Raw genomic sequence first — 27484 nt, 5'->3', positions numbered from 1 at the left:
CCCACCAAAAATTCTTCTGTACGCTTGTAAACAGTATAATGAGCTGTCATTGGAATAATTTTAACAGCTGTCGGACGAGTGGCTTATAAATGACAGAATTCTTAATGTGGTTGCAGTTTTTTCATCATACCCGGTATATTTACATATATTCTTTAAAAATCCACGTTTAAAACTCCGATAGACCTTCAAAATATCCTTTAAAATTCACGATCAGAGCTTTGATAGACCTTCAAACACATTTTTTTAAATATGCACGTTTAATGCTCTCAAAGACCATAAAAATAGCATTTATACCCCTTTAAAACACTGTTTAAAGTTCCAGGTGTAAGGTTCTGATAGACCACCAAAAATGTCTTAGCCTTTGGGAGATCTTTACAAAATAATAAAAAATCATGTTTGGACCTTCAAAAAATATCCCATAAAAATCTACGTCTAAGGCTCTGATTGATCTTCAAAAAATATTCTTTAAGAATCCACTTTTGTGGTTCCAGAAGACCTCCAAATAATTTTCTGTAAAATTCCATGCTTAAGACTTGAATGCCCCTCGAAAATATTAGTTAGAAATCCAGATTTACAAATTTCATAGTCCTTAAAAATATGCTCTTAAAAATTCGGGAGTAAGGCTCTGCTTCCAAAACCTTCATTAAACATCTAATTTTAGGCTCTGATAGACCTATAAGTAATATTCTATACAAATAAAACATTAGGGCTCTAAAACACCTCTAAAAAATACATCTTAAAATTCACTTTAAGGCTCCGATACTCCTTCAACAGAATTCCTTAAAAAATCTTTCAACAATTATTCCTTTAAAAAATGGTGTTTCAAAAATACTCCTTAAAAATCCAATTCTTATGAGACCAAGACCTTTCTCAATCCAAAGTGAATCTCCGGAGTAATTATCCGCAACGCAATTCAAATTTCAAATCCGACAACGACGCACTTCCTTTGATTTAAGAACTTCAACGTATTGGAATATTATCAACAATTATTTTCGGTTTCGTTCATTCTTCCATTGTTTACCTTCTGTGGCCCAAAAACAGAGGTGGGTTCGATTACCTCTTTCCGCTTGAACACTTCCGCAAAGAAGTGTTAGGCCGTTGACATGTTTGAAACAATTTCAATGTTTGTGTTCCTAAACCTAAATAAGAAGAAAACATCCAAAATAAGTGACCGACCGCGCCAGCGATCACGTGTTGATGTCATTCACTGGGACCAATAAACCACCGCGGACTTTGAACAACTAAATTGAAATTTTTAGATCAAACACGCAATGTTCGTTGCGTGTCGCTGGTGTCATGGAACACCCCGGAAAATAAAACCGAAAACTTTGTTTGTCATCAATTGAATTGTTTGAAAATCCCGATTGGCCTCACCACCCCACCCCCACCCCTAGCTTCAAAAAGAGTTTACAAATTCATATCATATTTAATTATTGTGGACTAATTAGTCCCGGCCCATCCAAACTAGTGCCGGCTTTGGTGTCAAATCGAGCATGAGCGACGAACTTCAAACGACCAATGAATGACCAATTCAATGGACTGAAAATGAACAGCAACAACAAAGTTGGGTTGTTTTCCATATTTTTCGGGGGATGGGTTGATTCAACAGGAAATTATTTCATATTCCCAAAGAAGGGATGGAGGTGGGTGGGGGTGTGGTGTGTATTTCGGGGAATAAGGTGAGCACTGAGTCCAGTGAGGTGTTGGCTTGTTATTATCATCCAAGTTAATTTCAAAGAACATGTCATTTTTGGAAAGAACTTCCTCCCCATTTTGTTTTGAAAGCGGGTGGTTTATGTTTTTGGGTATAATTTGGATTGTATTGGGAAAAACCCCTTAATAATAACAATTTGAAATTTGGCAACATGCATGGTTAGGTTTGAGGTTGGGCAGGAAAAAAGATGACTATTATTCATAAAACATTTTTGAAATGAAAGTTTTTATATCCTCAGTAAAAATTATCAAAAAAAAAAAAGCCTAGATTTGATAACCTTGTTAATCTATCTGAATTTTTTTTTCTGAAAATCGATGTTATTAGAATTATTGGTATCCAAGATATGAATATTTTCAAATACTTTTTGAGGGGTTTTATCGGACTAGAGCTTATATATAGTGTGAGATAAAAAAAAACTGCAACAAAGTCAAAAGCCATAATTTTTTTTTTATTTTTTTAAATTTTATTGAACGAAAGCAAAAAATTTCGGAAATAGCATCAAATGTTAGAATAAGTTTGGACTTGTTCGAATTGGTCACCTTTGGCACGAATTATGGCCTTGAAACCATCACACGCTGCTCGAAAGTTGCTCTGCGGTGTTTTGGCCCATTCCCGGAGAAGCGCTTGCTTGAAGTGATCGACACTTTGGATTTTTTAAGGCCAACCTTGCTTTCCAAGATACTCCAGACACAATAGTCCAACGGATTGGAGAGATTTTGGTGGCCAATTTGCCCTGGAAATGAAGCGATGAACCTCATTTTGTAACCATTCTTGGGTGGCGCGTGCTGAGTGCGATGCTGCTGAGTACTGTTGGAATGTCCAAAGTCTGCGACCGAAATGTTTGCCTGTCCAAGGCTTTGAAACACCCTCCATGATATTTTCGCGATAATATTCGGCATTTATTCTGATGCTACGGTCGATTAATACGAGCGGAGAGCGGTCATCGGCTGTTATGGCGGCCCATACCATCTCCATGGCTGGCGCTTGAGTTCTGTTGGCCAACCGAAGGTGAACATTTTCAGCTGACCTCTTTGGCAAGTAAACACGATCATTTTGTTTGTTTACAAACCGCTGGACAACGAATGTTTTCTCATCGGTAAAATCAAATATCGGCAGTTCACCACATTCGGCCAAGCGAAGCAACTCTTTAGCTCTTTTGAGTCTATTTTCTTTCGGTTGCGGTGTAAGTTCTTGCACTTTTTTGAATTTCAATGGCTTTACCCCGAGTTCATTTTTCAATATTTGCCGAATGCAATATTGCGATATGTTCAGCTCACGAGACAGTTTTCGGACAGAAGTCAAAATATATATAAATAATCGAACATTGGCTGTGGGTATTCATCTTCATCATCATTCATCCGACTGATACTTTCTAAATTGTTTTTAAATTAAAATAAAAATTTATTTCATTTTTGCTCGACATTTAGTTGCCTTTTTTATCAAAATTAAGGAGACTTTCTTTAGATGAAATTCTGGTAACAAAAGGAAATAAAAATTGTTTTTTATTTAATTCTGGGGCATTATAGCACTTTACATTTAACTTACTTTAAATATCTTTGATTATTATCTATTATTATGCATTGAAAACTGGACTGCACGGACATATAAATATTACAATAAATAATTAATAAAATAAATCACAGTTAAACTTAAGCTAATGTTATCACAGAACTGTTTCTACACAATCTCGCAATTGTTTACTGAAGCTTGGTATTATCTTTGTCTTCTTTTGTTATTTATCGATATTGATATCCGCTGGTGTATTCGTAGGCTTTCTGGTGTTTATCGTTTGTTTTCTTTCTGCTCTCTATTGAAGGTCTTGACGTTTGCAAAATCAGCTGTTTTTCGGTTTCTTTATTTATGTTTATTGTTCTCTTGGTCTTCTAATAAACTTTTTTAAACACAATGTTTTTTTTTGAAAGGGAAATCGTTTTGCAAAACATTACTGTCTTCCTTATTGCCAAAACATATCCTACTGTCATATCAATTGTCTTCTAAAATTAGCAATCCCCTCTCGTGATTTCAACACTTTATCGAAAACTGCTCTCAAACATTGGACCCCAATAAAAAATGATGACTCCATTAAAACAAAAACAATAAAGAAAACAAAAACGTCAAACTAAAACGCAATGTGCAAAAGTGAAGAATTATTATTAATTCATTGACACTGGATAGACGGATGATTGGATGACGTTGCGACAACAATACACATTCGATAACCAACCAGTGTCGAAAAACAGACATGATTTTATGGTCAAAGCACGTTCTCACACACGTTTACTCACTCACCTCTTTGTTGAGAGTAAAAAACAAAATAAAATGAGAACATTTGAATGGTAAACAGCAGATGGATGGATGAATGGTTAGGTAAAAGATATTCGATAAAGATAGTAGCTGCAAAATAACAACAGCGTGAATACCTACCATCCATTCCATTCATGTGCAATGAATTAGCTTAGCCGTGACAGGCGGTTGGTTGGTTGATTAGTCAGTCTGATTGTTTTGCGATCGTTTGTTGTATAGAGGAGCATAAAATTCTGAGTATTTGTTTCTATGGAGACCATCTACTCCACTATTCTGTTGTTCGTTGTTCATTTGACAATCTGATGTCAAATTGATATCTAAACGGCGGGGCTCCACTACACAACATGTGTTGTATTTAATGTTGTTTGCCATAGTTTTTTGTTGTAGCCTGAATTCATTCTTAATTACTTTTAATTTTAAAATAAAAACAACAGCAGCATAAAAAAAACAAACGAATAGAAAATTGTCGAAAGGGAAATAGTGAATTAAGTCATATTTGATTAGACTCTCGCTCATGGCTATGGGTTTTAGTTTTAGGCTGCCTGACACCACATTTCTGTGAGGTAGCCATTAAATGAAAGTGGAAGTTTCTAAAATATATTAACTAGGCAGGGATTGAAACATAGCCTATAGATTACACTGTGGAACAGTAAATGTGAAAAAAATTTGCTAGTTCTTATGGAGTTTTAAAAAAATGCTTAAAAACTCAAAATTTAAAAAAAATCGAATTTAATGTCAAATAAATTGCAAAACATGGCAGATGTTTGGGAACATTTATATGTCAAAAATATTGAAATGCTCTTTTTTCCAAAAAGAAGAGGATTTGTATATGTTTTCCAATACGGAACCAATCGGAAGTTGTTATATAATGCATTTTTTTTATAATTTTTTATAAATTTTATTAAATTTCATTAAAAAATTTCAATTCTAAAATTGTTTTGACAGTTCATTGTCCCTGCAGCTGTGTCGATGCGATTACCTGTATTCTTCTACCATGTTGCAAATGAAACATCTCGTAAAATTTTAATCTTAAAAACTGGAATATGATTGAGATCCAACTTTCGTACTTTGGAATTTAAAATCTTGGAAATATCAAATATCAATATATTCTAAATAGTGGCTAGAACAAATAACAGCTCTACATTGAAATTTGGCAAGAGGGCATATTATTATTGTTGTATGGTCCCGTCATATAAGGGCGGAACCAGATTGGCAATATTTGTCCGATATATTTTCAATACACTGAAATCCTTAAATATCAAACAAGGAATAGCTCGGTTGGAAAATGGGAAGGACATTTTCAATGAGATGAAAATCAGGAGGTACCGTGATATATGTTGGTAAATATATATGTAATGCTCTGTTTCAGAACCTGCAACAACCTACATTTTTGAATAGTTTTTTCGATATCATAAATTAAATTCTTGCAAGTTCTAAAACAGAACATTTCATTTAACCAGAAAAGATACAAACATAACGAATTTTTCTCGAGTTCGGAAAGGTTTAATAATGAGGGAGAGTAAGAGTAAACGAGAGGTAATTCAAAGCATTTTGAAAGAGGATCTCAAATTATAAATTAACATAAAAATCTATAAAAAAAGACTAAACGAAAGGTCCGCAAACATATTTTTTGAAAATCGTTTTTAGTTTCGGCAACATATCTAAAAAAATATGGAACCATTAACTCCCAATTTATGGCCCTCTGTACATAAACAAAGAATGAATGCCTTGAGAAGGAACTCAAATGAAAGGCATCAGGGAGTACATTCCGGACATGTGAACCGTATAGGCAAAAAGAATTTCGGAATTAGGAATTTTTCGAAATTCCTAAAACAAATTTCTTAGTAAATTCAAAAAACCCCTAGATCCCTATATTTGCAAAGTACTTCGCGAGACCTTTCATTTGAGGCCCCATCAACCCCCTTAAAGTTCAGCGACAGACAGACAATCAATCAATCAATCCTTAAAGTTGAGCGACAAATATTTAAACAATTCACAAATCTCGAAATGTGGCCCATACATTAGGTCAAGGCCTATCATTTGAGCTCAGCTTCATAAAAAAAATTATAAATAAAGGCATAATATTTATAAATAAAGGCATAATATTTATCCCCGGTACACTCACTCTTTCTCTCTCTTTGCTTTTCGAACTCGAGAAAAATGGATTGTGACTTTGCTAAATAATTTTGAATTTATCTTTACGGCGCTATACCTAAAGGTGAGCCGGTCTGGTCTCAACTGACAAAATCAGAAATAAACCGACGTGGAAATTCTGTCCGATCGTAAAAATATTTGGTCTGAGAGAATATTTTCGATTAGTGCTCGCAAACCATAGAATAATATATGTGATTTTTTAACCCACAGCTTCAAACAATAGACAAGCAGATATCATTGTTGCCAATCTCGCTTATAAAGCAAAAATGGTCTGTTTCAGAACTGTTTTTTTAATAGAAATATTCTTGAATGATTAAAAAATCAACCAATTCTTTGCAATATTCTGCTTTAAATACTTATTAATATCATTTTTTTAACAGTAGCATGTCACTCGTGCTCCCATATAAAAAAGCAAAAGAGTGGAGAGCAAACTTTTAAAAACTCATACTCTTCGAGCAATTTTGCTAACTAATATTTCTCACTCGCGAGTAAAATTGAGCAGATCTGAGTTCTGTTTAACATACCCTAAAATTTCCCGATTTTAGCTGTAATTTCCATTTGGTAATAATTCTTGACCACCTGTTAACTCCCTTTACGACTTTTGCAAAGAAAGGCAAATGAGTTCGCAGATATCTCTGTGAATATTTTTCAAACCAACTTTTTATTGTATTTTTTATTTTTTGTATAATTTTCTCCAATATTGACATTAATTTTTATTGTTTACATTCGCACATTGTCCATATTTGCTTATTCAGTTAATTTTTTATTTATTTGTTTGTCATTATTGTTCGAATCTTTTTTCTTTGTAAAAGAAGCCATTGCAACTTAAGTAAATTTTCAATTTTATTGTTATTGTTGCTTTTATAAATATTGATATGTCTGTGTTTGTTGCTATTATTATGTTTGTAAGATTATGATAAGGATGATCACATGGAATCTAAAGTAGTTGGCAGATATTCTCTCAACTATGAGAGGAATTCTTAAAGGGAGTTCTTCTGAAAGGAAAGCTCTAAAATGTTGTACATTTTTCTATATTCAAGGTCCTTAATTGTTCATAAACACACTTGCCATTCTTTTCCCACCCCTTAGGTTTAGGAGGTGACCTCTAAATTAAGAAAAATATTATTTTTTTTAATTTAACCGATAACTGGGTCTCCATGGGACTCTCTAAAAACATAACCGCCACTAATGACTTTAAGATTTTTTATTGTTAATGCAAAACAAACAATTAAAATATCATTAAAAAATTAGATCAACCCTATCAATTTGCTGTCACATGAATCTCTTCTAAATGGGCCCCATATGCATTGCTCAGCGGCCACATGGCGATCATCGGCCCAGTAGCTGTTTACAGAGTTTTATGATCGCCTTTTTTTATTGTTGTTGCTTTGTGGTTATTGAACGAAATGCTCTTCACTTACAACAGTATTAAGTGACAATGAGTTGTTTATACAATTATTTAACATTTAAGTGCATGTTTGTATGTTTGTTTATTACATACTTTTTACAAGATGTTCAATTTTTTTTTCTTGTAAATTCTTAAGATATTTGATTAAATAAACAACACCACAATTTGATTAACACCAAGAAATTACATCATTTCTTTTGGATATCAGTGTAGGGTGGTATTGAAAATATGACAAATGAGGTCGAGTTGTTTGATGAAGCCAAGGTCGAAGCTTCCTGCAATGAGGTCAAATTTAGTAGGTGGACAGAAAGGAGGAAAAGGCAAAAGGGAAAACTTATAAATTTTTAAAAGTACTATGTCGGTGATAACCTTGGATTTTTCGAGAATGTTTTAGGCGGTTTGAAAAAATACTGCCCGGAATCAAGAATATTATATAGGACTGTCTTCGACATTTTCAAGTTAAGAAGTCTCAGAAATATAATATTTTTTTATTCCAAAAATTCGATTTAAGATTTTCAAATACGTTTTTTAAGGATAATTGGATAATTGGATTGGATCCAATATCACAGATTGGATAAAAAAAAAGAATTTGAAAACTTTTTTTAAATTCAAAGGTATCAATTGTGGGGGATTTTTCTAACCATAAATTTTAGTAAATTTTCCAAAACTGAATTTAGATTTTGTGTGAAAGCAAAGGTACGATTTAATTTAGTTTTATTCTTCGCCAACTGCATGGACTTTTCCTTTTCTGACCCATTTTACAATAATTCAATGAACATTAAATTAAATTCTTTTTAATTCAATCCCTGTATTATTCAGTAAGTAAAGCGTGGAAAGCTCATTACTAAGCGTAACATACAACCAACACATGTCAAATTTATTTGAAAACCCATTCCCCACTTGTTTTTTATCCACTCACAATTATTGCGAATTGATATTATGTTCGCTTAAGTGCCTACTACAACGGAAACGTTCTAAATATTTGCCTCACAGACCGATTATAGAATACAGAATAATCGTATAGCACAACAAAAAAGTATTACTTAATGCACATTTGTTGTTAATAATACATTGGATATCAAATTAACCAAATATGGATGGAATGTGTCATTGCAGTGCATGTTAAGTTAATAGAGTATGAAAAGTTGGTCGATAACAATATTTTATTTTAGTGATTGGGACTTGCCTTTATCAATTGCACGATAAAAATAGCAAATTGGTAGCTTTTCCTTAGAAAAATTTGATCGATAACGAAGTTTTGTATAGAAAAATTGGTCGATAACTAACTTTTACATAGAAAAGTTAATCGATAGCCAACTTCTCTTTAAAAAAGTATTCGATAACGTAATTATTTATAGAAAAGTTGATCGATAATGGACTTTCCTATAGAAAAATAGATCGATAACGAACTTTTCTTTCGAAAAGTTAATCGATAATGAACTTTTCTATCGAAAAGTTAATCGATAACGAACCTTCTCAAAGAAAAGTTAATCGATAACGAACTTTTCTATAGAAGATCAACTTTTCGACTTAGATCAACGAAATTTTCTATAGAAAAATAGATCGATAACGAACTTTTCGATAGAAAAGTTAATCGATAATGAAATTTTCTATTCAAAAGATAATCGATAATGAACTTTTCTATCGAAAAGTAGATCGATAATAAATTTTTCTGTACAAAAGTATATCGATAGATAACTTTTCTATGGAAAATTAGATCGATAACAAACTTTTCTAGAGAAAAGTTAATCGATAATGGGCATTTCTATAGAAAAGTTAATCGATAACAACTTTTCTATAGAAGTGTTTATCGACAATGATCGATAACCAACTTCTGTATAGAAAAGTTGATCGATAACAAACTTTTATATAGAAAATTTGATCGATAACGAACTTTTCTAGAGAAAATCTGATCGATAACAAACTTTTCTATAGAAAAGCTGACCGATAACGAACTTTTCTATAAAAAACTGATCGATAACAAACTTTTGCCCAAAATTGTTTTTTGAACATAGTGAGTATGTTTGAAATTAAAGTATTATATTTTAAATCGGTATAAAAGAATAACCCTTTTTTCGATTATGTCCCTCAAATTGCCCCCCTGTGTCAACTTAAATTCCCCACAGAATTGTTTTGCTGCCGTATGTTGTTTACAATCGCAATCACAAACCCTTGCCACAAAACTGTGCTGTTGTGTTGATGTTTGAATTGCAAAACTTTTGCGCCGTTTGTTCGAGGAAAGGGAACGACATCGAAGCGAAAAAGATCAGATCATTTACAGACCATAGCTCTTTTGTGGTGTCACATATTGAGCAGAGATCAGTAGTTCGCTTTTGTGGAGGAAGGAAGACGTGTCTGAAGATAAGTTTATGTGTGTGTAAGTGTATCAGTGTCTGATGGCCCCAATGAAATGCAGCTGTTGTCTGAAACATCTGCCGTTTTTTGATGAACTATAAGTGAGAGTTGTGAATAGAAGGAGTAAGGAAAGGGGCAAGAAGTGGGAAATAAAGTCTTAATAACAAAACACACTTAAGATTATTTCTAATTTTGCAAAATATTTTCAATGTTTCTTGCGTTATTTGTATTACACGCGATAGCTGAGAATGGTCTGAGTATGAGATTTTAAATTAAAATTCTTCTCCATTTTTTGCAATCCTTACTGTCCACACTTATTTGTGCTTCTTCTTCGATTTTGGAGCCACTTTATTTTTCATGTAGGTATACCAAAATTTGAAGCAGGTGTTTTTATGATTGTTTTTTGTGCCTGGATTTCTGTGAATGGAGCCGGTATTTTGTGTGACCAAGAGGGTCAAACAAGTTGTGTGAATTTCTGTGTTTATGTTTTTGTTTTTATAATAATACACAACAGACGTAAATTCGTATAATTTAATTGCATGAGTTTTTAAAAACCCAAATCACGTTGTTTTGGCTGATATGAGGCAAGTATGAAAAGGAAAGGAATTTCTATTTCGAAAATTCAAAATTTTATCAATACCTTGCTGGGAAAGAAAATGAAAAAACGTCAACAATAATAACATCCTTTTACAGTGTACTCATGGGTTTTCCTCCCTTGTATATATATCAACTCCCTTGACATCGTCGTATTTTAATCTAAAAATGTTATTCTAAGGCATGTGTCAGAGATTTGCACCCCCTTAGTGAGGAGAGTAGAAGTGTGTTTGAACTCAAAACAATTACGTAATTTCTTCTTTTTGTCTGCATTTTTTTGTCAGTTCTGTTGACTCTTTTGCTACCTTTAGTTATTTTTTCCACCATACCCTTAGGTTGTCTTTAAGAAAGTATAAAAACGGAAGATAAATGCAGCAACTAAAGAAAGGAGTAGGGAAGGGAGTATTTTGAAGCTTACACTCCTGACAAAGGCTATATAAGTTTCAACTGGGGGGTTTAAATGAAGGAGACACAATCGACATATAGGTGTTCTGCATGTATTGATGTCTGGTTGACAACGAACTTTCCTAATAAAATATGTTATCAAAAATATTTTCAGAAAATATGGACAAAAACTATTTTTTTATAGAAGAAAGCTTGCCGATAACAACTTCTTCCAATGAAAAGTTGGTCGATAACATCTTCTTCCAAAGAAAAGTTGGTCGATAACAACTATTTCTATATTAAAGCTGGTCGATAACAACTATTTCCATATAAAAGTTGGTCGATAACAACTATTTCTATAGAAAAGTTAGTCGATAACAACTATTTCCATATAAAAGCTGGTCGATAACAACTATTTCCATAGAAAAGTTGGTCGATAACAACTATTTCCATAGAAAAGTTGGTTGATAACAACTATAACAATTATTTCCATAGATAACAATTATTCCATAGATAACAATTATTTCCATAGCAAAGTTGGTCGATAACAACTATTTCCACAGAAAAGTTGGTCGATAACAACTATTTCTATAAAAAATGTTGGTCGATAATAACTATTTCTATAGAAATAACAACTATTTCTATAGATAAGTTGATCGATAACAACTATTTCTATAGAAAAGTTGATCGATAACAACTATTTCTATAGAAAAGTTGATCGATAACAACTATTTCAATAGGAAAGTTGATCGATAACAACTATTTCTATAGAAAAGTTGATCGATAACAACTATTTCTATAGAAAAGTTGATCGATAACAACTATTTCTATTGAAAAGTTGATCGATAACAACTATTTCTATAGAAAAGTTGATCGATAACAACTATTCCTATAGAAAAGTTGATCGATAACAACTATTCCTATAGAAAAGTTGATCGATAACAACTATTTCTATAGAAAAGTTGATCGATAACAACTATTTATATAATATAACAATTATTTATAGGAAAGTTGATCGATAACAACTATATCTATAGAAAAGTTGGTCGATAGCAAAAATTTCTATAGAAAAGTTGGTCCATCACAACTATTTCTACAGAAAAGTAGGTCGATAACAACCTTTTCTACAGAAAAGTTGGTCGATAACACCTATTTCTATAGCAAAGTTGGTCGGTAACAACTATTTCTATAGAAAAGTTGATCGATAACAAGATAAAGAAACGTAAGTTGATCGATAACAACTATTTCTATAGAAAAGTTGATCGATAACAACTATTTCAATAGGAAAGTTGATCGATAACAACTATTTCTATAGAAAAGTTGATCGATAACAACTATTTCTATAGAAAAGTTGATCGATAACAACTATTTCTATTGAAAAGTTGATCGATAACAACTATTTCTATAGAAAAGTTGATCGATAACAACTATTCCTATAGAAAAGTTGATCGATAACAACTATTCCTATAGAAAAGTTGATCGATAACAACTATTTCTATAGAAAAGTTGATCGATAACAACTATTTATATAATATAACAACTATTTATAGGAAAGTTGATCGATAACAACTATATCTATAGAAAAGTTGGTCGATAGCAAAAATTTCTATAGAAAAGTTGGTCCATCACAACTATTTCTACAGAAAAGTAGGTCGATAACAACCTTTTCTACAGAAAAGTTGGTCGATAACAACTATTTCTATAGCAAAGTTGGTCGGTAACAACTATTTCTATAGAAAAGTTGATCGATAACAAGATAAAGAAACGTAAGTTGATCGATAAGAACTATTTCTATAGAAAAGTTGATCGATAACAACTATTTCAATAGGAAAGTTGATCGATAACAACTATTTCTATAGAAAAGTTGATCGATAACAACTATTTCTATAGAAAAGTTGATCGATAACAACTATTTCTATTGAAAAGTTGATCGATAACAACTATTTCTATAGAAAAGTTGATCGATAACAACTATTCCTATAGAAAAGTTGATCGATAACAACTATTCCTATAGAAAAGTTGGTCGATAACAACTATTTCTATAGAAAAGTTGATCGATAACAACTATTTATATAATATAACAACTATTTATAGGAAAGTTGATCGATAACAACTATATCTATAGAAAAGTTGGTCGATAGCAAAAATTTCTATAGAAAAGTTGGTCGATAACAACTATTTATATAAAAAAGGTATTCGATAACAACAATTTCTATAAAAAGTTGCTCGATAATAACAATTTCTATAAAAAGTTGCTCGATAACAACTGCTTCTATAGAAAAGTTGGTCGATAACAACTGTTTCCATAGAAAAGTTATTCGATAACAACTGTTTCCATAGAAAAGTTGGTCGATAACAACTATTTCCATAGAAAAGTTGGTCGATAATAACTGTTTCCATAGAAAAGTTGGTCGATAACAACTGTTTCCATAAAAAAGTTGGTCGATAACAACTGTTTCCATAGAAAACATAGCAACATTTTCTAAAGAGAAGTTAGTCGATAACTATTTCTATATCGATAACCACATTTTTATATAAAAGTTTGTCGATAGCAACATTTTCTATAGAAAAGTTCGTCGATAACAACCTTCTCTAAAGAAACGTAATTAGATAACAACCTTTTATGTAGACGATTTGTGCGATAACAACATTTAAGTTAAAATCTACCGATAAAATGTATTGTTTATTACGAAATCCATCCTTATTATTCAATATCACATCCCTTTCCTTTTTATATCGGGCGCCACATTTCCAAGTGAACCATATTCATGCATCTGGAACAGTGTAAAAACAACTTCACCTTCCTTAAATCTTCTACACAACTCCCTCCCTTCACTCCCATAATCAGAACCATGTGAATACGACAAACCAAAGTCAGACACAATTTGCCTTTGCACGATGATGCACTCAGCGGCAGCGACACTATAAAGTGTCATCGACACCTTGTTTTCTCTCCATGGCAGGGCTGTCATAAATGGTTTTCCATATTAAAACAGAACAGATGATGATAATGATGATGGTAATGGTAGTAATGATGTCTGTCTTGCAAAAGCCAAAGATGACAAGGCAGGCGTAAATTACTCCCGCTAAAATAGGTGGACCATGGTATTTTTAAATCTAAATGAGGAACATGTGCTTTTACGGGAGATGGAGAACCAAAAAGAAAACAATTTTGAAATAAAAATTTAAAAATATTTAATTGTGCTTGTGGTAGTGGTGCAGTCGAGAATTTGTGTCTGTGTGAATTTATGACAAACGCATTTGGACTCACCACTCACTGATCCGTGACATTCAATTGTACACTTTGGACTACTGGCTGGCTGGTTGTCTGCCACAATGGCACCCTAAAGGCATTTGCCAGGAGAAAGAGGGACGGAGGTTGGATAATGAGACGGATAAGCTGTGGATTTTGTTGTTGTCATACAACTTTGTATGCACAAGGTTTAGTACGGAAAGCTTAGCATAAACTATGAAAAAAGAAAAAGAAAAATCCAATGACGTCTTGTTTTTCCACTTGTTCTTTGTCTATGGTGGCATGACAATGACACAAAGTGACACACAGAAAAGACAAAACGGAGAGGAAAAATGCAATAAACCACAACAATTTAAGGTCACTTCCGTTTATGTTTTATTTATTTCTTTAGATTAGTTTTTAATGAATTTGAATGAAGATTAATGTTTTTTTCCTCTCTTTGCAGCATCCTCTACAGCCTTGGCTGTTAACCCACCCGATGCCGACCAAAAAGGACCCGTCTTCTTAAAGGAACCCACCAATCGCATTGACTTCTCCAACTCAACTGGCGCCGAAATCGAATGCAAAGCTAGCGGAAACCCAATGCCTGAAATTATCTGGATTCGTAGCGATGGTACTGCCGTGGGTGATGTTCCCGGTTTGCGTCAAATCTCCTCCGACGGCAAATTGGTATTCCCTCCATTCCGTGCCGAAGATTACCGTCAAGAAGTCCATGCTCAAGTCTATGCCTGTTTAGCCCGCAATCAATTTGGTTCGATCATATCACGTGATGTCCATGTCAGAGCCGGTAAGTTGGAAGTGTTCTAGAGAGAGAGTTTAAGATGATATTTGGGCAAGAGAGAGAGAGAGCTGGAGAGATGGGCAAACAGCTTTTCTATATAAAATAGTAACCAAAATTTCTATCAAAAAGTTGGTCGATAACCAGATTTTCCATAGAAAACTATGATCGACTATGGAAAATTTGGTCTACTAAATTGGTTATCGGCCAACTGTTCTATAGAAAACCTGGTTATCGGCCAAAATTTGGTTATCGACCAAGTTTTCTATAGAATAGTTGGCCGATAACCAGCTTTTCTATAGAACTTGGTCGATAACCAAATTTTCTGTACAAAAGTTAGCCGATAACCAAATTTTCTGTGGAAAAGTTTCTCGATAACCAATTTTTCTATAAAAAAGTTGGTCGATAACGAAATTTTCTATAGAAAATTTGTTCGATAACAGCTACTTCTGTGGATCAGTTGTTCGATAACAACTACTTCTAGGGATAAGTTGTTCGATAACAACGTTTTCCATAGAAAAGTTGTTCTATAACAACGTTTTCCATAGAAAAGTTTTTCGATAACAACGTTTTATATAGATAAGTTGTTCGATAACAACGTAATCTATTTCATGTAGTTCGACAACAACGATATCTATAGAAAATTTGTTTGAGAATAACGTTTTCTATAGAAACGATTTTCGAGAACGACGTTTTCTATAAAAAAGTTGCTCGATAACAACGTTTTCTATAGAAAAGTCGTTCGATAACAACGTTTTCTATGGAAAAGTCGTTCGATAACAACTACTTCTAGGGATAAGTTGTTCGATAACAACGTTATCTATAGTTGAGTTGGTTGATAACAGCGTTTTCTATAGAAAAGTTGTTCGATAACAACGTTTTCAATAGAAAAGTTGTTCGATAACAACTATTTCTATAGAAAAGTTGGTCGATAACAACTATTTCGATAGAAAAGTTGGTCGATTACAACTATTTCTATAGAAAAGTTGGTCGATAACAACTATTCCTATAGAAAAGTGGGTCGATAACAACTATTCCTATAGTAAAGTTGATCGATAACAACGTTTTCTATAGAAAAGTTGTTCGATAACTTATTCTTAAGATAAGTTATTCGATGGCAACCTTTCCTATAAAAATCTTGTTCGATAAAAATCTTCTTACTATCTTTCGCTCCCTATCTCTATCTCTCTCTCTCTTAACTTTTCTATAGAAAACGTTGTTCGATAACTTATTCTTAAGATAAGTTATTCGATGGCAACCTTTCCTATAAAAATCTTGTTCGATAAAAATCTTCTTACTATCTTTCGCTCCCTATCTCTATCTCTCTCTCTTTTGCCCTTAAAACAAAAATTTTCAGCTACACCATTTTTTTTTGTTTGTTGAATGGTTTCAACTTCATCGTTGGTATTCAAAATTTGTGTTCACTCTTTCCATCGGCGGCGTTGGTACGTTGCACCCACCGGCAGTGCGTGTGTTTGTGTGGGTGCCTGCACATGTGGGCCTCAAGTTTGCGAATTGATGTCAGGGCCTAAAAAACAGTGCTCAAAACATTAATTTAAAGATCCTCGGGGGAAATTCTTTGAAATGTGTTTTAGAACATCTCCCTCTGCAGTAAATGTGTGTGTGTACGCGGTGTGTTCATTTAGACAAAAAGGATACACTTTAGAGTTTTTGGCGCGTGTGTCCCCCCTTAACAACAATAACAACAACAAAAATGATGATGACGACGATGATGCAACAATTTCGCACATGAAACGCTTTAGAAAACTTTACTCCCGAACACAACACTATTTTAATGGCATTTTAATTAAATTTTTCCCTTGCTCTCACTTAGTTGCCAGGCAGACGACAATGACAGTTCTGCTTCTTCTTCTTCTGCTCTTCGTTGCTGGAAATACATTCATGGAACAATTGGAATTGTAGAGATAAGCGCATAATCAACGCTGCTTACATATGTTTGTGTGTTTTTGCCGGAGATACTTAAAGTTTACTAAATAACAATAGACCAGCTATGCAAGCTTAGTTTTATGGTTTTCTTACTCTTTTGTTGTTTTTGCTCGCCTTTTGTTGCAGACTAAAACCCCATGGCGTTTAACTGCCGGGGCATAGCACAAAAAAAAATAAATATGGAAAGGATTATTTTGTCATAAACTTTGACATCAAGTGTTGGCATTATGATGAGCGTTATATCACAAAATGCGTGTAGTGAAATTTTAAAGAAAGAAATTTGAAACCCAGAAAAAGGTCAAAGGTTATTGTCATAAAGTTTGTAAAAATGTAAAACTAGTCTAAATTTATGCAATTAAAGATCATTAACCATAATTTTAGCATTTATATAATGGAAAATGTCATTTAAAACGATGAAATTATCAGCTTTTAAATTTCTTGGAACGATATGGAAACGAAGCACCGAAAACAAATTCACCAAACCGATTATAAATCACGGATAAGAAATTTAGATAGCCTAAGTTCTTTATTATAAATATCAGTTGTTAACTTCAATTGAAAGCAAAATCGCTTCAGTTCGATGGACCAAAGTTTTTAATGAAATTATTTAATTGAATTGTCATTTGAAACTTTGTGGGAAAGACATATAAACTATCAGTTTTTAATGTTTTGGAGCAATATGGAAACGAAACACGGAAAACAAAATATCACCAAAACGATTGTAAAACCTCAATAATTAATTTAGAAAGCTACAGGCTCTTATTAATCAATATCAGTATTTCCTTCAATTAAAAGCAAAATCGCTTTAGGTTAGTGGACCAAAGTGGAATTGAAACAAATAACCTTCTCATTGAAATTATTCGGAATAATAAAAAATAACCTTTGACTTAAAAATACATGTTTTCTGCAATTGAAACAAAGTGGAATTGAACCATAGGTTGTATATTTGACACATTTGTGAAAACAATTTATTATAACATTTGTTAACCGTTGCTGTTATATCTTGAATTTTTATTAAAATTTCTTAATAAAGTAGAGGTCTCAATGTGGAACGTGTGGAATTGATACTCCCGTACGTTTTTATTCTTCATTTTTTGTGAATTTGTTAGCTACCTCATTGTCCAAAGTAAAAATAAATTATTTTAAATTAGAATCTTATTAAATTCTCTTTGAAGCTCTTTAACTGGAGCTAGGAACAACATGGAATTGAATCATACCTATATGTTTTTATATAATTTCTTTAAAAATAAATGATACAGCATTAACACTGAAGAAATATGGAATTTCAAGGCATGAAACGAAATGGAAATGGAACACACAAATATTAAGTTATAAGTAATGTTCAGAATTTTTCTCAGTATTAAAATTTTTATTATAGCTATGATGCAATGGAGCACGGTACAACATGGGAAATGAAACAACATTTGTTAGGATAAGAGTAGGAGAAAGTCGAAAATCATTTTTATTTAAATTGTTAAACTATGACGGAACCAAAGGTGACACTTGAAGATTTTTTTAAGTTTCATTCAATTTTCTGTAGAGCACTGGAGTTAGAAACAACGTGGAATTGAAACATATGTATACATTTATTTATGATTTTTATGAGAATTTTTGGTAAAATAAATGTTGCTGCATCCACAATACTGAAATACGAAACTTCAACAAATGAAATAATATGGAAATGAAACACAAAAATTTTGAGTCAAAAGCAAAACTCAATATTTATACTCAGAGTCTACAGGAATGTATTTTTTTGCAGAATTTCCAGATTGGATCATAACTATGGTGTAATGAAACAACATGGAAAAGAAACAATATTTGTTAGGATAAGATATGTAGAAAGAAATATTTTTTTGTAAATTATTAAATTAAGGCAAATTGAAAAATACTAAGCAAAGGGTCTAGGAACAAGATGGAATTGAAACCCATGTATGAATTTAATTATGTTATCTGTTAAAAAATGGAGGACCATAAAAACTGGGAAAACAAAACATTTCCAGACATGAAACAAAATGGAATTGAAACACAAAAATTTTAGATTTGAAGGAAAATACACAAAATTAATACATTTTTATTCTCAGAAGATATATGAATGCTTTTTGGCTTTTGAAATTTAAATTTACATCATAACTATGATGCAATAAAACATGGAACAACATGGGAAATGAGACAAAATTGGTTAGAATTACATTGATGGGGATGTTTTAGGTATATCAGGATATTAAGCCAAGTTGAAAAGGATTTCTCCTATGGAAATCATATTCTATTTACCTATAAAAAATCATAGAATGGACGTTTAAAACGAAGTGGAAGTGAAACATAATAGGTATTTCTTTTTAATTTACAATAAAAAGTAAATTAAAAACTTAAAAAGCTTAAAGAGGTAGAATAAACATACAAACATCTTAAATTCCCTTTCTAAAGAAGTCCACTTAAACAGGTGTACAAAGCTGGTCATAAAAAATAGGTACATATTTCTCCCCCTCTCCCTTTCCCACCCTTCCAACCATACCCCAGCAATTCCTAGACCATAGATTATTAGATGACATGTCATGAAAGCTTAGTCACAGTAGCCATCATTGTCATCATCATAACTTTGGCTTTCGAGATGACGTGACACATTATCGTTATGATGACGACAAGCCAGCCGGGGTGGGATGTGGTGTGTGGAGTGGGGCATGGGACTAAAGTAGCTACATGCCTCTCGAAGTCTATGTACTTAGCAGATATGTTTAACATTTTCTCAGGTTAAACGATAACAAATAAGTAACGAAGAAACAAAAAAAAAAAAAAAAAAACACTGACGAGGAAGACAAATAGAACGGAAAACCATAAGAAGAGTTGAATGGCTAGAGCAACAGCTTGTAAAATGTTATATTTAATATATTAAACTTGGCACTTTCCGGGTCTAAATGGTAGAGGGATAGTTAAGAGCTTCCTGGAGTTCTTTTTTGTCCAGGTTTTATAATAGCAGAATATGGAATACTCCCTCCCCTCCCCAAAAACTTGATAATTTAATGTGACTAAACATGTCTACCAAAAATGTAGCTGTGGGTTTGTTTGGTTACCTACGAATCTTGATGAGTCTCACTCTCACACCTAGCCCATAATAAGGTGTATTCAACTACTTGAGGTTGTTTTTTTTTTTTGGTTATTATCTTCAATGTTTACTTCTGTGATTAATTAACTTGTTGTTTTTGTAAGACACTGAGGAACACCCCTTCCCATTGTCATACCCCCACGCTAATAGGTAATTTTTTGGCAATTGAAAATGAGGAGTGTTTTTTTTTGGATGGTTGGTTGGAGTTATTTGATGAAACCCAGATTATGGTAATTCATTCAAAAATAGTAGTGGAATGGAGTAGGTGTGTGTAGTGCTTTAAAGGGGAGCTTTCAACACTAATTAGATTAATTAATTATGCTCATTGTGATAAAAAGACGTTGTCATTTCCAAGTAGGCCAGGTTTAATGCTAATGTGTTGATGGAACCATAATTGTTCTTAAAATACGCCACTTTTCTAACGTGGAATCCATGGAATGGGTGGAAGGGAGGGATGGATGGGATTAAAATCATACTATAGAAACAGTTTTTTGGTTAATGTTAATGTTTCTTTAACATGAGCAAAAATATGGATTTTTGTTAAGAAGATATTCATATTTTGTTTCCATTCCATTTTGTTCCATGAATAAAATTCCAAAATTTTATTTTATTTATACAAATCTTATAGCATATGTTTTTAAACAAACACAGTATATGTTGGTATTTAAAAATTTATAGAATTTTTGATGTTCCAATTCCATTTTGTTCCTTCTTCGACAAAATGCAAGTTATAAAGTCCTGAGTTTGACAATAATTAATTTAGAAATAAATAAAAAGTTAGCTTAGTTTCAGTTCTTCAATCATAAATCAGAATTTTGGGTTTCATTCCACTTTGTTTCATGTCTATAATCTGGCGTAAAAATTATTTTATAATTTAATTTATGGCATTTAAAATAAAGCATAAAATTTATTTTCTTCTGAAAGATGTGATTTTATGTGTGTTCCAATTCCATTTTGTCCCCTGTTTTTTTTTTTGAAAATTTTCAAATTAATTTATCTTTTGTTATTTAAAATAAAAACCAGCAATATACTTTCTTCTTGTAGAAGTAAGGATTTTTGTGTTTCAATTCCATTTTAGTTCATATGGAAAGAATGCAATTCCTAACTTATTTCAAGGGAAACATAAATTGCTTATTATTATTAGTTTCAGTTTTATAATTTTCATGTATTTCTTTGTCAATTCCCCTTTTTTCCATGCTTTATTTAACTCCAAATAATGAAGACCACATAAAAATATATTACAATTTCATGAAAGATACAATTTTGGCTATATATCAGTAATACTTCAAATCAATGTTTCAATTCCATTTTGTTTCAATTAGGTATAATCTCATTTAAAAAAGTTAAATTTTTGTTATGTTTTTCTAAACATGGCCACCGTCCATTACAAATTAACATATTTTCCGCCAGTTTGTGTTTTCTTTCTTCGACATAGACAGGTGTCTGTAACTATAAAAATGATTTGTGTCTGATGAGTTTATGTGGGGGGATGGGTAATCAACAACATTTTGTCTCGGCAAAATTATGATTGTCTTTTAATTAGATAAAAAACTCTTGGTAAATTTAACAATTTAACGCTAGTTTAACGCCATCGTACAGAAATGAAGCGGAAGTTAGTTTAGTTCGTGGCTGCTTTAATCTCATTAAGTTAGATTTTCTTGTCGTCTATTGTTTTATGGAGGAATTTTAAGATTTTAATTAAGTATTTTGTAAAATTAAATAATGAGCAAGACAACATGGGGTGGGATTTGTTATGGAAATTGAAGAAGGTTTAGACTAGTAAAAAAAATGGAAAGAAGAGGCGTAACAAAATCGGAAGGCCATAAGAAGATCAATGGTGGAGTTCCAAAACATTTTTGTAAATACATTGTTGGGATTAATTTTTTAGTAAGATTCTTGTTTTTTAGGATTTGAAATAAATAAACAATTCTAAAATGTTTCAATTCCATATCATTCCCTTTAAAAATGCTTCTTATAAATTCAGACAAATTCTTTTTCCACAATAAACTTTAGTTTATATCAATAAATTTACCAATATTGAACTGTTTCAATTCCATAACGTTCCTCAAAAATTGTATTACAAATTTGATTTAAAAAACAAGGAGCAAGAAACTTGTGGTGGGATTTGTTGTGGAAATTAAAGACAGTGGGTGAGACGGAAAGATGAAATTTTGAAACAGAATGGTGAAGGGTAAAATATAGCTGATCAAAGTTAGCACCATCTTTCCCATATCTGATTTCCTTGTTGTGCGTTAAGTTTGACTTTAAAAGAAGAGAATTTATATTAAGGTGTTTTATTTCCATGGCGTTCCATAACATAGTTTCTAATGGTCTCTGACATTTATGTTTTAAAATCAGATCCGTGAATTTTTGTGTTTTTGAGCAATAAAATATTCGAACATGTTTCAAATTTGTATCATTCCTCTTCAAAATTCTACACACAAATTCAGGAGAAAACTTTTTTCCAAAATAAATGTCTGTTAAAAATGCGTGCAAAATTTAACTGTTTCATTTTCGCAACATGTTTTGTTAGAACGATTTTTATTTTTTTAAATTGAATAATGATCCAAACACATAAGGTGGGATTTGTTATAGGAATAGGAAGATGGTAATATTTTAGAATTAGGCAGAAATGGGAAATTTTCTAGGGTAGGGTAAACCATACCCAGAGGCCATGAGCTGATCAAAGGTATTGTTAGCCACAAAAATTATCACATCAATTTTTCCAATTTCCTTTAAAAAAAAAAAATAATTTTTATTTCATGAGTTTCCACAACCTTTTTTCTAAATTCTTGTTGAAAATAATTTTTTTACTTACATATTTAGGCTTGTAGATCAATAAAATTTTCCAAAATATTTCATTTCCATTTCATTCCTCTCCAAAATTATACCTACAAATTAAAAAAAAAAAATAATAAAACTAAGTTTTTTAACTAAGTTTTTCTTTAAAAAAAAAAACTTCGAAATGTTTCGTTTCCACGGTGTTCCAATTTGTTTGTAAATCATTGCTGGAACTTATACTTTTTTTCAATAAAAATTTCAGTTATTCTCCAAAAAGCATGGTATTCCACAATTTTTTATTAGAAATTATTTAAATATTTATGCCCCAAGACTTATGGCTACAGAGGGGTTTTTTCATTAAATTAGGTTCATGTACTTAAGAACTAGAGAAGTGGCAAATTATTCATTTCCACATCATTCCTCTCCGAAATGCAACTTTAGGCAATTGTAGCTCTTCCAAAACCAATTTAAGTCGCTATAGAGTCGAGAGTATTTTGATTCTCTGTCGTTTTTAGAATCACTTATTTCTTATTAGTGTCAAATCGAAATGAGTGTCATTTCCATATTATTTCCTAAAAATATAATGAGTTTTGTAAATTTCATTTCTTCTAAATTAAATTCCAATTGTTCTACAAAGTTAACTTAAAAATCTTTATTTCATGGAGTTTCTAAGATTTTTTTATTCCTAGTTATTGTTCTTGATTTTTTTTCGCTGTAGTTGCATCTAACTGAGAGCTAAAGTGTTTCATTTCCACATTGATCGAGGATCAAAATTTACAAAATAAAATTGTATTCAAAATAAATGCCAATTATTTCATAGATTTGTTCTATTCCATAGAGTTTCCCTGAAAAGAGAAACTAAGTGAGAGCTAAAGTGTTTCATTTCCAAATTGTTCCCTAAAATGTTCTCTGAAATTTACAATATTCCTTGCTGAATTGTCGTCGTCATCATCTGTGGACTTTTTAAAACTTATTTTTCCTTTATTTTGGTTTTTCAATTTATTTATTGTTCCCCAATCTCTCTTTCCTCTCCTGATTTTGGGCCACACTCTCTTGCCGTTGGTTTATACTTTTGTGAATTCGGTACAGTTGTGGCCCAATACTATGAAGCTGATGTCAATAAAGAACATGTCATACGCGGCAATGCGGCTGTTATTAAATGTCTGATACCCTCATTTGTGGCCGATTTTGTTGAGGTGGTCTCCTGGCACACGGACAGTGAAGAGAATTTCTATCCTGGATCAGAATATGGTGCGCGTTTATCGCTTACATAACTCGTAGTGTGTTTGAGTGTTTGCCCAATTATTGATACTGAGTAACTAAAAAAACCAAAGCACGTTGGCAAAATCGATAATTTTTTAGAGAAATCAACACTTTGTTTCACCATAAACTGCAACGCCATTGTCTCTTTTCCCCCTTTTTAGCAAGTAGTTTCTTTTACAAGGGTTTTTTGGAGAAATTTTATTTTGTTTTTTTTTTTCATTGTTATTGATTTTAATTTATAATATTTTTTTAATTTTTTGTTTTGTAATCTAACAATTGAACCATTTTTTCATTCATCTTTTTCAATTTAAAAACAAAACAATTCTGTTTCCAGTCGTTTCCCAACACTATGAAGAGGATATCCATAAGGCTTTTGTTATTCGTGGCAATTCGGCCATTTTGAAATGTGATATACCCTCATTTGTGGCCGATTTTGTTAGTGTTGTCTCTTGGCACACGGATCAGGATGAGGATTTCATGCCAGGCACTGAATATGGTGTGTGTGTGTGGGAGAGAGGGTTAACTATTCACCCCCCAAACTCCTATCACTTTTTTTCTTTCACTGTGTAACCGTAGTAATGTTGTGTGTAAAAAAACAAATTTTAATGGATAATTAAATTAAAAAAAAAAACAACAACAACAACGAAAATAATCCCTAATCCTTCTCACAATTTTTTAGTTAGTCAAAAACGAAAACCAACACTACAACAACAACCAAAACACACTAAACAATAATTTAATTCAAACCAATATTTTACACTAAACTCTGTAATCAACACCGGAATTGAAAAGTCTGTGAAACACTGCTGCTGTCTAGCCAAATTGCAATTAGATTTATTTTTGTATAAAATCAGCTTTGTGTGCACAGTTATAAAACAGCAACAACAACAACGAATTGTAAATAAAATAAACAAATTGAAAATGTTAGGGTATTTTCAAAAAGGGAAGGAGTTTTCAAAACAATTCTTCTAAAGAAAATTCTTCAAAGATCTACAGCAACAGTACTAATTTTGCTACGAAAAATAAAAAATATTTTTAGCCATTCTCTAATATTCCCTTAAAAAACAAGTAAAATGCTCTCATCTCAGCTCCCTCAGTCCTTAAAAAAGTTATTAAAATTTCGTTTGTAGGTGTTTCAGAAAAAGTGCTTATAATCCATTTTTATGGCTTGGATAGTCCTATAAAATTATTTGTTCCTTTTTGTTGGTATTCCATTGATATAAAGTTCTTCATGGCACAGATACTCCTTAAAAAGGACGATTTTTCAAAATATCTCGAAGAGAATATCTTCCCAAACAGGAAACGAAAAAAACATATAGATATTTTCCATTTTTGTTTTGTATTAACCCCTCTGGGATTTAGTTTAGCGTTTTAGAATAAAAACTCTTGTTATACCCTGATACGGCCAAAACGTGCCTCATGGAAATAACGGTTTTAGACCCTAAGTCTCTTTGGATGAAATCTGTTTCAGGACTTTTAGAGTCGATCTGGCGATGTCCGTCCTTCCGTCCGTCTGACTGTTTGGCTGGTACGCCCGATATCTCTCGAAGAGACTATCCGATTTGGTCTATACTTGGTACATCGAATTATTATTAAACTTAGATCGAGTCCGAAGATGGGCAATATCGGTCCACTCCTTCCGGTACCTCCCAACAATAGGTCGAAATTTTCAAAAAAAAAAAAAATATTTTACTGCACAGATAGAGAAAGTATAATCCGATTTTGCTCCAACTTTGCAAATCTTAAAATTTGTATTAGTGCGAAAATGGACAATATCGGTCCACTTCATCAAGTATCTACCCCACAAATTTTAATAATTACGACTCTTATAAAAAGTGATGTCCGATTGACTTTAAATTACACAGATCACAATATTTGTGTTAACCCAAGGTCTGGTGTGAAAGTGGAATATATCGGTCCTCTCCTTCTGGTACCTCCCCACAAAGGGTCAAAGCTTTGAATATCCATGAAGCCCATGAACAGAGAAATTAACATTCGATTGCATTCATATTTGGCACATCTCAATATTTCTATAAACATAAATCTGTTTTAAAAATGGTAGAGATCGGATTATTCCTTCTGGTACCTGCTCCATAAAGGGTCTAAATTTTGAATATCCAATACGATCATAAAATCCGAAATTAGCATCCGGTTCTCTTCATATTTCATAGATCCCATTATTTCTGCTAAAACAAGATCTGCTATGAAGATGGTATATATCGGTCCACTCCTTCTGGTACCTCCCCCACAAAAGGGTCAAAACATTGGATATCCATGAAGCTCATAAAACGCGAAATTAGCATCCGATTCCATTTAGACTTGGTACATCTCAATATTTCCATCAACGCAAGATCTGTTATAAAGGTGGTGGAGATCGGACTTTTGGGAGATTTTGAAAAACAAAACTTTCAAAAAAGCAAAATTAGCATCCAACTTTCTTCAAATTTCACACACATAAACATTTTTGCTAACACAAGATCTGTTGAGAAGATGATATATATCTGTGAACATCTTCTGGTACCTCATCCACAAAGGGCCACAATTTTCAATACCTTTACCTGTCATAACTCGCAAAACAAGTCAGCGATTTTTTACAGCCTACTATATCCATAGAAGTTAAACAATTTGAATAATCATAACAGAATTCAAAAAAAATTTAAATAATCGAACATTGACCAAGGGTATACATCTGTCGGCAAAACCGACTGATTGTTTTTAACTTTTTTGTAAATCAAATTGAAGACATCAAAAATGTAGGCTTCTTGAATAAAATTGAAAATTGTAATATACAAATTATAAACAAATGATATATGCAAAAATATATAAACACAAATACTGAATTTAAAATTAAACACCAACACTTAACATCAACAATTCTCACACAACAAACACAAAAGTTAATTCAACAACGAAATCAAAAACAAAAACTCACCAACACTAAATCACAAAAAATAACAAGGATACTAAATATCAACACAGAATTAATTTTTTGTTTATCTCAATTTTTATAATAATTTGATTTTCAGTATTTTTTGATTTTTATTTTATTTTTGAGTTTTCGCCAAGGGAAGTGTTTCCACTCAGCTACTGTTTTTCAGTTAAAAATTTTCTTATTTTTTTTTTTTCAAATTTATTTCCATATAATTTAAAGTTTGAAACATATATATTTTTTTCCATGCCAGTTGTTGCCCAATATTACGACACCGATGTAAATAAGGCCTATGTCATTCGTGGCAATGCTGCCGTTTTGAAATGTGAAATACCCTCGTTTGTTGCCGATTTTGTTAGTGTCGTATCCTGGCACACCGATCAGGATGAGGATTTTATGCCAGGCACTGAATATGGTTTGTGCTGAATGAAAAGAAGAAAGAAAAAAATCAAACTATATTTAGAGTATTTAGATTTTAGAAGGAAAAAAAATGAATTATTATCTTCTGAACTGAAGGGGG

General features: G+C 32.2%; 1 protein-coding gene across 1 annotated transcript in view; it reads left to right on the top strand.

Moving 5' to 3' along the window:
* The window catches only part of LOC101901133 (cell adhesion molecule Dscam2), a 213160-nt gene that overhangs the window by 24315 nt on the left and 161361 nt on the right, over positions 1-27484 (top strand). Inside the window, exon 2 of the mRNA XM_020035151.2 lies at positions 14612-14953. Within this exon, the coding sequence (XP_019890710.1) occupies positions 14612-14953 (342 nt within the window). The remainder of the gene's footprint in view (positions 1-14611; positions 14954-27484) is intronic.

The sequence above is a fragment of the Musca domestica genome, unplaced genomic scaffold, assembly GCF_030504385.1.
Source record: "Musca domestica strain aabys unplaced genomic scaffold, Musca_domestica.polishedcontigs.V.1.1 31, whole genome shotgun sequence".
NCBI classification, from domain to species: domain Eukaryota; kingdom Metazoa; phylum Arthropoda; class Insecta; order Diptera; family Muscidae; genus Musca; species Musca domestica.
Note: the sequence above shows the minus strand (reverse complement) of the source record. Positions and strands in the feature narration are given on the sequence as shown.